The following is a 14,390-nucleotide window of genomic DNA, read 5'->3' on the forward strand; positions in this document are numbered from 1 at the left end:
GCCTCTGCAGAGGCTCCACGCCTGCCTGGCACCTTCCAGCAGCAAGGCTTGGATGTCACAGGAGTCTGGAAATTGTCCCATGGCTGACCCCAGGGGCTGAGCTCTGAGGGCAGGGCGCTGGACGTCACACTGGGCTGGTAAAGGGGGCGGTGAGAGGTCCTGGGAGAGCTCTGTGGTTTGTGGGGGAGCTGGACTGGATATCCTGTGCATGATTCACTCAGGTCAGCTGCAGAGCAAGGAGGATTTGCACTGTCAGCTCACAGCACACTTGGGAAAGGCACAGCCACGGCCTGGGGCCGGCTCTCGCAGCTCCTGGAGGTGTGACAGCAGCGCCTTCTGGCTCCATCCCTCCTCATCTGGGTCCCTCCAGGCACTCCTGTTCATGCTGGGCTCAGGGGGCTCCCCAGGAAAGCTGCCTCTGGATCCCTGGAAGTGTCCAAGGCCATGTTGGACAGGGTTTGGAGCTACGTGGGAGAGAAGAAGGTGTCCCTGCCCTTGTCAGGGGGTGGGATGAGATGAATTTTAAGGTCCATCCCAACCCAAACCATTCTCTGATGAAGACCTGGCCTTTTGGCTGTTCCTCTGACACAAGAGGGAAAAGAAAGGCACTTCTCTGCTCGCTGTTTTCTCCTGGCTGTGATTTTTTGATGGTTGGACATGATGGATCCTTGGGATTTCTCGCAGCTCAAGGGATGAAATGCAGGGATTCCAGCAGGGATTCCAGCAGGGATTCCAGCAGGGATTCCAGCAGGGATTCCAGCAGGGATTCCAGCTCCTGGCTGAGGCAAAGCTGCCTGGGCTGCTCCCTGGAGCCTTCCAGCTGCTTGGCCCTTCTGGTAGCTCAAGATGTGGAATATTTTTGAAAATGGACCAAGTCACCCTTTGCTTCCAGCAAATGCCATGAGGTGGGACTGGGGCTGTCCTGTGCAGGACCAGGATGGACTTTGAGATCTCTGTGGGTCCTTTCCAGCTCAGGATATTCCGTGATTCTGTGACTCTGGGAACTGGGAGACTTTCCCCTGGCTGAGCCTGAAGCCCGGCAGGGTGTGGGGGATGAGTGGGGTGAGCTCTGCACCCTGCAGACCCTCAGGCCAGGGTGACAGTGCCTGTGGCTGGGAAGAGGAGTCAGTGGGAGAGTGTCTGGAACATCCAGGTGTTGGGAAGAGGAGTCAGTGGGAGTGTCTGGAACATCCAGGTGTTGGGAAGAGGAGTCAGTGGGAGAGTGTCTGGAACATCCAGGTGTTGGGAAGAGGAGTCAGTGGGAGAGTGTCCAGCTGCTGGCATCCAAAGCTGATGTGGTGAGAGCTGTGCTGGGGATGTTCAAAATGCTTCAAAACCAAACCTTGCAGGCAGGGGAATTCCTGAGGGATGTGGGAGCTGGAGGACAGGAGGGTGGCCTGGAGCTCATTGCTGTGTTCACAATCTTCCCTTTCCCTCCTCCTCGTGCTCAGCTCACCCCGTAACCAGCCCAGGTCCCGTTTGTGCCCAATGCAGCATCACCTGCAAAGGTGGGGCAGTGCAGTGCCCCCCCAGCAGGAACCAGCCCCTGGGGACCCTCCTGTGTCCCTTCCAGGATGGGTGACACCCTCCTGGAGCCGAGCCTGCTGGGGATGAGGGGTGGCACGAGTGGATCAGCTGTTAGCGGCCACCCAGAGCGCTCAAAACATCTCCCATGGCACATCCAGCCCCATCTCCAGCAGCTACAAACATTCCAGCCTCCTCCTGCCTGAATCCCCAACCCCATTGTCCTCACTGACCCCAAGGCCCTCGTCCCCCATCCTCGCTGTGTCACAGCCCTGGAGGGCAGAAGGACGGAGTTCAGGAGAGGAGAGCTCCTTGGATGACCCTGAGGAGAGCTCCTTGGATGACCCTGAGGAGAGCTCCTTGGATGACCCTGAGGAGAGCTCCTTGGATGACCCCCGTCCCTCTCTGTGCCTGGCTGCATTTTCCTCCAGGCAGCCTTTGGTGCCTCTCCAGAGCTAAACACGGCCTGGGGATGGAATTCTCCCAGTTCCAAGTGCTTGCCCCGAGGAGTGGGAGGGCAGGGGGATGCCAGATTCCTCCAGAGCCAGCAGCTCCCAGCTGACCCTTTGTGAGCACCACAAAATCCAGAGCAGAGTTCCCGTGTCGGAACAAAGGGCTCGGGAACCAGGAGTTTGTGCAGCTCAGATTGTTGGCTGTGAGCTGGAAACTTTAGACTCTGATATAATGAGTCAGATTCTCATTTCTGTTAATAACCCACAGCACTGTTCTGGCAGGGTCACCCAGCAGTAAATCAAACGGGAATTCATTCCCTTTTGGAAGCTCTTCCACGCTGCCAGAATGCTGCAAGGAGCAGAAATATGAACCTGGCCTAGGGAGTCTTTTTCTACCCCTCCAAGGGAGCCATCAGCCTTGGGATCCACTCATGGGATATGTTTGCTCCATCCCTCCATCTGGCAGATCAGGAAATGTGCTGTGCAAGCCAGAAACATCACACAATCACAGAAAAATAGGGATGGAAATCCTCAGTCTATTCCCAGGGCTGGGAGAGCCAATGAATCATACCTGGAGGGGTTCTGAGAGCCTTTTGTCTGGCCTGCTCCTAAAGATCTCCCCAGATCTCTCCCTCTCCAAGCAACCTAGTCCAGAGCTCAGCTGTTCTTACACTGATGTCCACCCTTGCTGATATTTAGGACTGGGGTGTTCAGTTTGAGCTGCCAGGACTTGGAAAATCAACCATTCCCACCCTCCTTCCTGCAGCCTTGCTGGTTTTGAGGGAATGCCACCCTGCCCCCTTCTTGATGTTCACTTTTTCATATTGAAAAACTGATTATTTCAGATTGAAAAACTGATTATTTCAGGTCTTTTCCCCTCACAAGTGACATTTTTTTAGCTCCTGAAAAATGAACAGAAGCGACTGGGATCCCCAGGAGTGCATCTGCAGTTGGAAGGATCTGGATGCACTCGTGACATTCCAGCAGTGCTGTGAAATCCCTGCACTTCTTCCTTACCAGCACACGCAAAACATTCTTTGCTGTTGGAAGAACTTGGTGAGAGCCAGGTCTGGGTATCCAGGATTATCCCATTCCAATCAAAATCAATGGGAAAATGCCCAGAAGCTGGACTGGAAGTGACACACAGATCAGGAACCCCGTGGATGTGACCAGGGATGACCTCACCCTCCGCAGATCGTGTGGATTCCAGCGTGGAATATCCCCGCTCGCCACCAACCCCAAGCTTTTCCCACCACGTGGATCCACCTGCTGGAGGATCAAAGCTGTTGGCACCACCCCAGGCCGGCCAAACCAGACTCACCAGCCCGTTGCAGTTGCTGATGGCCACCTTGGAGCTGAGGTACTGGTCCTGCAGGTGGCCGGCGTAGTGGCAGTCCTCGTGGAAGTCGTGCTGCCAGTCCATGCCATCCCGCTTCCAGTACTCCACGGTGAAGTGCTCAGCCAGCAGGTTGGAGTGCAGGGTCAGGTTGAGCAGGAACTGGGTGTGGTGGGCAGAGACTTTGTAGAAGACCTGCTGCTCCGAGGGCTCGTAGGGCAGGGAGCGCCGGGGCCGCGGCTTCAGCTGCCGGCGCATGTCGAAGGTGAGGAACTCCCCGTTCTGGTCCACTTGGATGGGGAAGGCGATCTCATAGTGATCCAAGCTGGAGAGGAATTCCTCTGGGGAGGGAAGGACACGCATGGGAATGGCACACGTGGGAATGGCAGCCTGCAGAGGGAGCAGGACAGCCGGCAACGCCAGCCCCAGCACAGCCACAGCCAGTGCAGGTCAGCGGCCAAAAATTGCAATCCCAAGGCTCTGCCCAGCCTGTGGGAGCCTTGGGAAGTTCCCCAAACACTGCAGCCTGCAGAGCCTTGGAATGCTGCTTTTTCCTCTGCTGGTGATGGGGGGAAACAGCCTGGCCCAAAGGGCCCTTCAGGACACCCTGATTGTGGCTCTGGACCTGGAGTGTCCCAAATCCTTTCATCTCCACCAGGCAGAGGGAATTCAAGTACTGCAGAGTCCAGCTCTGAGCTTTGGAGGGTTATTTTAACCTGGATCCTTCCAGGAACAGACCCAGCAATGAGGTCTGTTCAAAAGGAGGCAGAAGGAGCTTGGGGTGACAGTGGCTCAGGAGAAAAGTCTCCCTGAGCTCCTCAGGACCTCTGCAGCTGCCACAGGGAGCTGCTGGCTCTGAGAACACAAAACAACAGCACCACCCCAACCTCCCCAGTCAGGGCTGCATGGACAGAGTCCTTGAAATGCCAGTCTTGATATCAAAATAAGACAGGGCAACCAGAACTCCTCCAGTGGTGCTGAAAATGAGCAGGAGAAGATGTCAGACATCCCAATTCCCCAGCCAGGTCTCTGTCTGGGGTCACAGAGCCTGGCCTATCACCTCAGCCTGGCTTAGCAGCTCCTCCTGGGGCCCTTGAGCTGGGCCTGTGTGGTGCCAGCCAGGCTGTGCTGTGACAAGGCCACTGTCCCCAGACCCTGTGCTCGCACAGCAGCTCAGCTCTGCAGGCTGTCAAACAAACTGGCACCCTGCAACTGGGGCAGAACCTCCTCCCTTCCAAAGGAAAACGTGCCAGGAACTGCCAGATGGGATCTGAGCAGGGATCTGGCTCTGTCTGACAGCCCCAGAGGCTTGGGCTGAGGATGGGGAATATCCGTGTGCTGGACCAGGACAGCTCCTCCTCACTGAGTGTCTGCTCATTCCTGGAGGGTCTGAGCCTCCTGAGCCCTCATGGGAAGGGATTTTCCCTCTGTTCCCTCTGGAAAAGTTTTCCTTTCTGCATCCCCTTTGTTTCCTAAGCCAACAGGAGGGGCCTGGCAGCTTTGGGGTGCTCAGGGTGGCTGAATTTTGCCTGGCTCCACAACCTCCTCCTTCAGAGCTCCAAACTGCACCCTCACCACAGGGCAGCACCGGGAAATTTCCTTTTCCTGTTTCCCAGAGTGGTTTCCTTGGCCACCAGGAACGGGACAGCCCTTCCCTAAACCCTCTGGGATTAGGGGTGAGCTCCCATCTTTCCTGACCACAGACACTGCTGGCACCTCTGCCAGAATTGATGATAAGGTTTGTAACTTCCCGTGCTCCAGCTTTTCCTGTGTCCCTGTGATGGGGCTGGGCAAACAAGGGTGACTTTTTGCACTTAGAAATGACTTCAGGCTTGGAAATATTTTCTGTCAGAAGTGTTTTGTTTTCCTTTTTGCCTCTTTGCTGTCCACGTGGGCTTGGAAAAGAGTGAATCAGAGGGTGGTTTGTGCTGGCTGTGGCTACAAAGCACCTGGGACTCGGGGCTGGAGACTCTGATCCTGACCTGGAAGACACTTCCAGGAGGAAAAACCTGTCCAGAGCCTGAGGCTGAGGTGGTGTGTGAGACCCTGGTGGTGCTGGGGGCTGGACACTGCCAGGGATCTCCTCAGGGATGTCACTCTGGACACTGAGGCACGGGGAGAGCCCAGGAGCAGGGCTGTGCACCACAGGAACAGACTGGGCAGTGATGCTTTAGAGGGGGAATGCCTCAAATGGAAAAAATAATCATGGAATAGAATCATGGAATGGTTTGGGTTGGAAGGGACCTTAAAGCTCATCCAGTCCCATCCAGGGACACCTTCACTACCTCAGGGTGTTTCAAACCCTGTCCAGCCTGACCCTGGACACTTCCAGGGATCCAGGGGCAGCCACAGCTGCTCTGGGAATTCCCTCAACCTTCACAAGGAAGAATTCCTCCCCAATATTCCACTTCCATCTGACATTCCCAGTATCCAATGCCACCCATGTGACAGCTCAGAACACAGGAGTCACTGTCCTTGTCCAGTGTCGCAGCTGCCTCCTCTGCCCTGCGGTGGAAAGGATTAGCTCAGCCTGAGAGATTTGGATCTCTCCCTCCCCTAACCCTGTGTCATCCTCCCAGCATCACACAAATTCCCAATCCCTGCATTTCCTCCCCCTGCCTTGCTCCTGCTCCCCATATTCCAGCCCACAGCCTCTCCCTCCTGTCCCTCTGAGCATCCCAGGCTGTGCCCTGCAGGCTCTGAGCCTTTCCCCAGGACAGGACAGGGCACCCCCGAGGGGCACAGGGGGACAGCAAAGGGGAAAGCTGGCAGGGAGGAGGGGAGGGCTGGGGGGAGGCACCTCGTGGGGTCCCTGTTCTGGTGGAGATGGAGCAGGGATGGCCCAGGAAGGGAAAGGGCACAGGGGGGGCTGAGCAGGAAGGAGAGAGAGGAGGGGAGATGGGGGAGGGAGGGTTTTGTTCTCCCTTCACGGGTTCCTTCCAGCACGGAGAGGAAGCAGATGTTTGCTGTGGTGCAAAGGGGAGCCCCAGCTGCAGCCCAGCCACGATTCCCAAGGGATGGCTGTGCAGGATGCTCTGGAATCCCGTGCTTCAGGCTGCCCTGGCACTGTGGCAGCCTCACTGCACCCTCCAAGGGCCCTGATGAGCCCCACTGAATGTTCTGTAAAATGGGAATGTCTGATCTGGCCCCACAATTAAACAAAGCTCCTGGCAGGAATTCTCTTTGCATTAAAACCCATCCAGCACTGTGAGCATGAGCTGAATCCTCTCACAACTCCCAGAATCCTGGGATGGTTTCAGTGGGAATGGACCTTAAAGCCCATCCAGTGCCACCCCTGCCATGGCAGGGACACCTTCCACCATCCCAGGCTGCTCCAAGCCCCGTCCAGCCTGGCCTTGGGCACTGCCAGGGATCCAGGGGCAGCCACAGCTGCTCTGGGAGTTGTTCCAAGCATTCCAGCTGTTCCCTGGGCTGTTACAAACTGCACCCTGAGTGTCCAGGCCACATCTGAACCTCTCTGCTGCCTCGGGGATCCCTTCAGTGCCAGGCTGCTCCTCCCCATGAAGATTAAAATTAGAGCTCATGGCTGATACCTTAATCTTTCTCCTGCATAAAGCAAATACCCTGATCTGGAGTGGGGCACGTGGGGCACGAGGGCTCTGCTCCAGAGCTGCCTGCAGCGAGTGCCTGGGGCCAGGGGCTGGTGATAACCCTGCCCTTCACCCTGCAGCTGCTCCAGGAGATAACAGAGCCTCACCCTCTCCAGGGGGTGTTGTGGGGATTAGGAACTGTCTCAGCAGCCTGGGGAGGTGTTGGGTGACAGCCTGACAACAAAAACAGAGCTCTGACAGCACGAGGGGCCCCTGGGGCAGCAGGGACTGGGCAGGGGACAGGGACTGGGCAGGGGACACGGACTGGGCAGGGGACAGGGACAGAGCAGGGGACACAGACTGGGCAGGGGACACAGACTGGGCAGGGGACACGGACTGGGCAGGGGACACAGACTGGGCAGGGGACACAGACTGGGCAGGGGACAGGGACTGGGCAGGGGACAGGGACTGAGCAGGGGACAGGGACTGAGCAGGGGACAGGGACTGGGCAGGGGACAGGGACTGGGCAGGGGACACAGACTGGGCAGGGGACACAGACTGGGCAGGGGACACGGACTGGGCAGGGGACACAGACTGGGCAGGGGACACAGACTGGGCAGGGGACAGGGACTGGGCAGGGGACACGGACAGAGCAGGGGACACAGACTGGGCAGGGGACAAGCTGCAGTCCTGGCGTGGTGCTCCCAACACACCACATCCACCCCATGGCACCACATCCCAGAACCATCAGGGGCTGGGAGCCGCCCCCAGAGCTGCTCAGGGCCTGGCCTGGGGGAGCACAGGCGTTAATTCTGGGTTGGATGGAGCTGTGTTAGCCCATGGGGGATCCCAGCGCTGTGAGCTGGGATGGGGCTGATCCCACAGCGGGGCTGCAGGTGGAGCAGGGTGTGAACATGCCCAGAGCAGCCCCCAGGCACTGCCAGAGCCTGTGGAGAGCAGCAGCAGGAGTTGGGTGCTCCTGGGATCCCCATCTGCCTGGAGAACGTGCCCAGCTCCCAGCTGGGGCTGCCCTCCTGCCTGTCCTGTGCCCAGCCCGGGACACTGAGGGTCTCTGCCTGCTCCTGTCCCTCCTCCAGCTCTGCTGCTCCAGCCACCTCACGGTGCTGTCACCACAGGCTGCTCTGCTCAGCAGCCCTGGAACGCGGCTGTGGCCCTGCCACGGCTGATCTGGGCACACGAGGGGTGCGGGGTTTTGGCTGTGTGAGTGACACTGCCAGGGTTTGAGCACCTGGCACAGTAAAGGTGCTACTCCTCTCACCTCTGGTGGCACTGTTCACCTGGCTTTTTAAGGAATAATCCTAAAAATGTTACCATTAACCAGTTTAACTCCCCTTTGTTGTCTGTGCTCCAGGCTGGGCTCAAGGCCCATTTTCCAGTCCCTTCACTCCTAACCTGGAATAAATTCAGGTACAAAAGCACAAACTATGGGCAAGAGCCCCACATTCCCCTTTCCCTGCAGTCCCTGAGTGTGACCCTGTTCAAACACGAGTCCTTCAGACACCGACACACCAGATGGGCACAAAAACACTTCCAAAATGTGTGTGCAAACCAGCCCTGCTCCTCCAGCAGCACAGTCCTGTCCCAGCTCAGCTGGGCAGAGGGTCTGGGTGTCCCAGCACTGCCCTCCACCCCTGGGCACGCCAAGGACCACGCACACACAACGCTCCTGCCAACAAAGCCTCTGCTCAGCCGAGGATGAGCTGCTCCCTGCAAGGGAAGCAGCCCCTGCTGCCACCACACCTCCTTCCTTTCCCAGCCTCTCATGGCTCTGGCCTGGGCTGACCCAGCTGCTCTGAATTCTGCCAAAAGTCACCGAGAGCAGAACACCTCCAGCCCTTGGAGACTGATGGAAATCCCCAGCCAGGGGGGTGGGAGGAGCTGGGCAGGAGCAGAGCTGGAGGTGTCTCCACCTGTGCCCCCAGTCCCTCCCCAGGCCAGCATGAGGGCTCTGCCAGCAGCAGTGGGGTGGATCCATCTCCTCTCCCCACAAGCAGATCCAGCTCCCTTTCCCATGGATGGATCCAGCTCCTCTCCCCACAGGTGAACCCTGCTCCTCTCCCCATGGGTGGATCCAGCAGGGGTGAATCCAGATCCCAGAAGGGAATCCAGCTCCATTTCCACCGGTGAATTGAGATCCCTTTCCCCATGGCTGGATCCAGCTCCTCATCCCATCCCATGGAACCCATCCCATGGATCCCATCCCATCCCATGGGTCCCGTCCCAAGGATCCCATCCCATGGATCCCATCCCATCCAATGGATCCCATGGATCCCATGGATCCCATGGATCCCATCCCACGGATCCCATCCCATGGATCTCATCCCATGCCTCCCATCCCATGGATCCCCTCCTATGGATCCCATCCCATGGCTCCCATCCCATGGATCCCATTCCATCCAATGGATCCCATCCCATGGGTCCCGTCCCATGGATCCCATCCCATCCCATGGATCCCATCCCATGGTTCCCATCCCATGGATCCCATCCCATGGTTCCCATCCCATGGATCCCATCCCATGGATCCCATCCCATCCAATGGATCCCATGGATCCCATGGATCCCATGGATCCCATCCAATGGATCCCATCCCATGGATCCCATCCCATCCCATGGATCCCATCCCATGGATCCCATCCCATCCCATGGTTCCCATCCCATGGATCCCATCCCATCCGATGGTTCCCATCCCATGCCTCCCATCCCATGGATCCCATCCCATGGATCCCATCCAATGGATCCCATCCCATGGATCCCATCCCATGGATCCCATCCCATCCCACGGATCCCATCCCACGGATCCCATCCCACAGATCCCACCCCACGGATCCCACCCCCCGGTTCCCATCCCTACCCTGTGACTGGAAGCTGTAGCCGGGGAAGGCGCTGCCGGCCAGGCCGAGGGTGACGGTCCAGGTGAGGAGCCTCCAAGCTGTGGCCATGGTCAGCGCCGCTCGTGTCGGAGCAGGGAGATCTGTGCCGGCTGGGAGGGCGCTGTCCCCACATGTCTCTCCCTCGGCCACCCCTTATGTCCAGAGAGGAGTCCCGGGTCCCTCCGCAGGCATCCTCGGCCGCTCCGAGCTGTCCCGAGCGGGGCGGGCAGTGCCAGGCCAGGGGTCAGCACCGGCCCATCCCCAGCGCCCGCATCGCCCCTGCGGGGAGAGGTGAGGGTGAGCCGGGGGATGGAGGAGGACACGGGGGAACGGGGAAAGGGGGTCCTGGAGAAGGCAGGAGTGGGATGGAAGGAAGGGAAAAGAGGAGAAAGGATGGGAAGTGTTTGAGGATGAATGAATCCCATCAGATCCTGCTCCTCCTCCCGGGGGTCCTCCCAGCTGGGATTTATCCGGTACCTGCGGAAAGGAGCTCGGGATCAGTGGGAATCCTTTACCCTGTGGCAGTCGGGGAAGAGCAGCCCCGAGAGTGCCCTGGGTCACCTGATCCCTTCAAGAGAGCAGGAAATAACAGCACTGGCAGGGGGTGGTGAGCAGCAGCCCAGAAATCCTCTCCAGGGTTTCCTGGATTTCAAACACACTTCAAGGACTGTCACCGCACTGAGGGAAGAGCACTTGCTCTCAGAGTGTACTGGCTGAGCCTAAAAAAGTGATGGAAAACAAAGAACCCATTCAGGGAACTCACCCTCAACCCTATCCACAAATGGATCCCGAGATTCCAATCGCATTTGTTCTTTAAAATGCTCTGCTAATTGCTCCGGTGAAAGATTCCTGGCTCGAAGAGAATTTCCACTCAGTCTGAGGCGATGACACCAAACTCGAATCGTGCTGGGGACTTGCACAAAGCCTGCGGGGTTTTATTCTTGTTTCCCCATTGAATGAGTGTAGGATGAGTGCCGCACATCCCTCACCTCCCAGAGAATCCCAAATATCCCAGCGGTGACGCTGCCAGCCCCAAACCTCCCTGCAGAGGCGGCAGATAAAGTTCTGCAGTGGTGGTGCAGATCCCACGTGCTGCAGCAGGGCTGGGAAAGGCAGGACAAACATCCAGGGAAAGGCAGGACAAACATCCAGGGAAGGGCAGGACAAACATCCAGGGAAAGGCAGGATAAACATCCAGGGAAAGGCAGGATAAACATCCAGGGAAAGGCAGGATAAATTCCCCAGGAAAAGCAGGATAAACTCCTTGGAAAAGGCAGGATAAACTCCCAGGGAAAGGCAGGATGAGTTCCTGGGAAAGGCAGGACAAGTTCCTGGGAAAGGCAGGATAAACTCCCCAGGAAAGGCAGGATAAACTCCCTGGAAAAGGCAGGATAAACTTCCAGGGAAAGGCAGGACAAGCTCCGAGCATGGGAAGAGGCTGGAGATGGGAGGAGGGTGCTCTCTGCAAAGGTGTCAGCAGCCAGGGCCTGTGTGTGGTCCTCACCCCAGTAAGGAAAGCTTTAACCCCTGCTCTGGGCTGCTTTAAACAGGCCAGAGCTCAGGGCAGGGGAGCTGGGTGTTCCAGGGATCTGCCGTGCTCCCCTTCATGTCCTTATGGGAATCTGAATCCCTGGAAGTGAATTTCTACTCCTGTGTTCCCATCTTCACTGTGCCATGAATGGTATTGGTGCTGCAGGACACCCAGCACAGCCCAGGGGAGGTACAGGGGGAAATCCAGGAGATGATTCTGCTCCAAATTTATCATGGAAGTCACAGAATAGTTTGGGTTGGGAAGGACCTTAAAGCTCATCTCATTCCACAGGGGCAGGGACATCTTCCACTGTCCCAGGCTGCTCCAAGCCCCATCCAGCCTGGCCTGGGACACTGCCAGGGATCCAGGGGCAGCCACAGCTGCTCTGGGAAACCTCACAGGGAAGGATTTCTTCCTAAAATCTCATTTAAACCTCCCCTCCTTCAGCTTAAAACCATTAACCTAAATTAATGCTTTTTCCCCCTGCTAGGCAGAAACGGTGGGAGATGAAACACGCAGCTTTGAGCACAGTTTGGAGTTGCATAATTTAAAGATTAAAATTTTTTCACTGCTTATTTACAGTTAAGAATGGCCAAAGATCCTCGGTGAGGCCAGTCCCATCTGGGGCCAGGTTTTCCTCTGCAAAACCCAGACACGACACGATGGTGGCCTCCAAAATTGTGAATCCTGAGAATAAAGTGCCTGAGAGGGGGAAACTCTCACCTCGGGCTGCTCCTTTTCCCTGGGAGGAATCAGGGAGCGGGGGGAAGAGGATTGGGGCAGGAATTGTGCCCCATCCCACCCCTGGAGGAGGATGCTGAGGAGCAGTGACAGCATCACCTGCGGTGCCACCCCCGGGTAAGGCACCTGGGGGCCGCTCCGTGCCCGCTCCCGGCTGCGGGAATTGGGCTGGAAAAGGGAGAAGCTGAAAGCAAAGCCCTCTCCTAAGTCAGCATTTTCCAGCATCTCCCAAAGCTCGAGATTCCAGCTTTAAAATCCTGTCACGGCTCCAAAGCCCACGGAGCCCAGCTAAAGCGCATTTTCTCCTGGGCTTCACACGACCGATTTTCCCTGTTTTCCAGCTGTTGAACCCTTTTCCTCCAGGCTTCCCGTCCTCCCCCCGCCTCTCGGTGACCCTGTGGGGTGCCCCCGTGTCCCCCTGCCCTTCCCCTGCTCAGCATCCCCCGGAACAGCGGCCGGGAAGGAGCCGCCGGCGCCAGGAGCCCGCAGCCTTGACCTTGGGGGAAGGAGGCGCGTTGGGAGCAGCACAAGGCAGGAATTCCAGCTGCAAAATTCCTGCGGGCCGAGCTGGGGGAAGGGCCCGGCTGCGATCCCTCCCTGCAGGCAGCGGGGAAAACACGGCCCCTTCCCGGCGGGGCTTCATTCCCAAAGCCCGAGGAGCAGGAGGAGCAGCCGGAGGAAGGAGCGGAGAGCCGGAGCAGCGCTGGTGCTTCCATCCCTACCGAGTTTTCCATAACCTCACTTCGGCCGGACAAATCCCCGGGACCGCGGAGCCCCGGGGGGCTGGGGGAGCTCGGGGACAGCTCGGGGACAGCTCGGGGACACGGGGTGACCTCTCCGCTCCCGTGCCTCCCTCTCTTGGGCCGCTTCCGATTTGCTCCTTCCCAAGGAATTCGCTGTCCTTGGCAGCCTCGGCTCGGGCTCCCGGCTCCGGTGCCAAGGGCGGCTCTGGCCGCGACCCCGAGCGCCACCGGGGCCACCTCGGGCCACCCCCAAAACCCCCGGGAAGGAAAGGGCTGGCGAGGGGAGGGTGAAATTCCAGCTGGAATGAAGCGAGAAGAGGAGAAGGAGCGAGGAGGATGACAACTGTTCCCAATTTGGGCGCTGCAGACAGAATTCCCTGGAAGCCCGGCTGCGCGGCCGGCCCCGGGCAGCGCCAGGGAAGGGTAATAGGAAGCAGATGGGCGCTGCTCGGGGCCAAGAGGAAGGTTCAAGGTGCCTCCTAGTGCAGGGAAGAGGAATTTAACTGCTTTTAAAGATGCAGGGCTCAGGCGGCTTCCAGGTTTCTCGTCCAACTTTTGCAAATTATGAGCTCAGGTGTCCTTTTCCCTTTTTTTTTATTTTTTAATTATTTTTTTTTTCCTGAGGGAGAAATAAATACAAACACAGATTTCTGCTTCCGGCTTGCCCCGGGGGGAGGAAATATTTTTAGTGCACCCCCTGCCAGGCCTTCCAGTGACATATTCCAGACCTGGGAGAACTGGGAGCACTGGAGAGCAATGGAGAGCAGTGAGAAGTGAGAGCAGCACCCCAGTGGGAGCACTGGAAACAGTGGGAGTAGGACCTCACCATTGCACCACCCCAACAGCATTTCTGAGCTGTTATTTTAAGGGATTAAAGCCTCCAGGTCATTTTATTTTTCTGTAAAATGGGGAATTGACAGCACCCCATAACTGCACTGGGGCTATCGTGCCACGTCCTGCAGCTTGGTCCCTTTTTGTTGCCCCCTGACCCTCCCAAGGGGCTGAGCAGCACCTCAGCCCCACAGCAGCCCTGGCAGCCCCTACAAACAGCACCGCAGGGGTTTCTGCTCCTCCAGCTGCTCCAGCCTGGGGCTTGTTCCACCAGGCCAAAGTTCATCTCTGGGGGGAAGAGCTGAGAGCCCTGGACTGGCTCCATGGCCTCGTGTTCTATGGAACACAAGTTAAATACAGCAGGGACTGCAGGGCACTGGGATTTGTGGCTCAGGGGCTGTGCCAGTGCAGCATCACCAGATTTTTCAGGCTTTCCCAGCCACACGGGTCCCCTGCTGCCCACAAGGGACTCTTCTCTACTGCTGGGGTCCCAGCCGCCCTCCAGGACACACAACAACCCCTTAGTGCCTGTAGCTCCTGGATACTGATCCCAAAGTCACCTGAAAACAGTCCCTGTCACCTGCCATCGCTGCTTCATGGAGGGACACAGGTTTGGCTGTAAAGCCTCAGCCAGAATCGATTTTCACCCTTCCAGTGAAGAAATTTTTCCTCATATCCAATCTGAACATCTCCTGAGGCAATTTGAGGCTGTGTCCTCTATTCCCATTGCTTGTTCCCTGGAGCAGAGCCCGACCCCCCCGGCTGTCCCCTCCTGGCAGGGAGTTGTGCA

General features: G+C 57.7%; 1 protein-coding gene across 3 annotated transcripts in view; it reads right to left on the reverse strand.

The window, feature by feature from the left end:
• The window catches only part of ADAMTS10 (ADAM metallopeptidase with thrombospondin type 1 motif 10), a 64,452-nt gene that overhangs the window by 41,160 nt on the left and 8,902 nt on the right, over window positions 1-14,390 (reverse strand). The window contains exons 2-4 of one of the 3 annotated variants that reach the window (XM_058858373.1): window positions 10,518-10,603; window positions 9,736-10,033; window positions 3,298-3,653 (exon numbers count right to left, since the gene is read on the reverse strand). In XM_058858373.1, the coding sequence (XP_058714356.1) occupies window positions 3,298-3,653; window positions 9,736-9,823 (444 nt within the window). In that variant the 5' untranslated portion in view covers window positions 9,824-10,033; window positions 10,518-10,603. Of the gene's footprint in view, window positions 1-3,297; window positions 3,654-9,735; window positions 10,034-10,517; window positions 10,680-14,390 lie in introns of all 3 variants that reach the window. The other 2 variants (XM_058858372.1, XM_058858371.1) reach the window with 2 other exon arrangements.

Source organism: Poecile atricapillus, chromosome 28 (assembly GCF_030490865.1).
Source record: "Poecile atricapillus isolate bPoeAtr1 chromosome 28, bPoeAtr1.hap1, whole genome shotgun sequence".
In the NCBI taxonomy this organism is placed as follows: Eukaryota; Metazoa; Chordata; class Aves; order Passeriformes; family Paridae; genus Poecile; species Poecile atricapillus.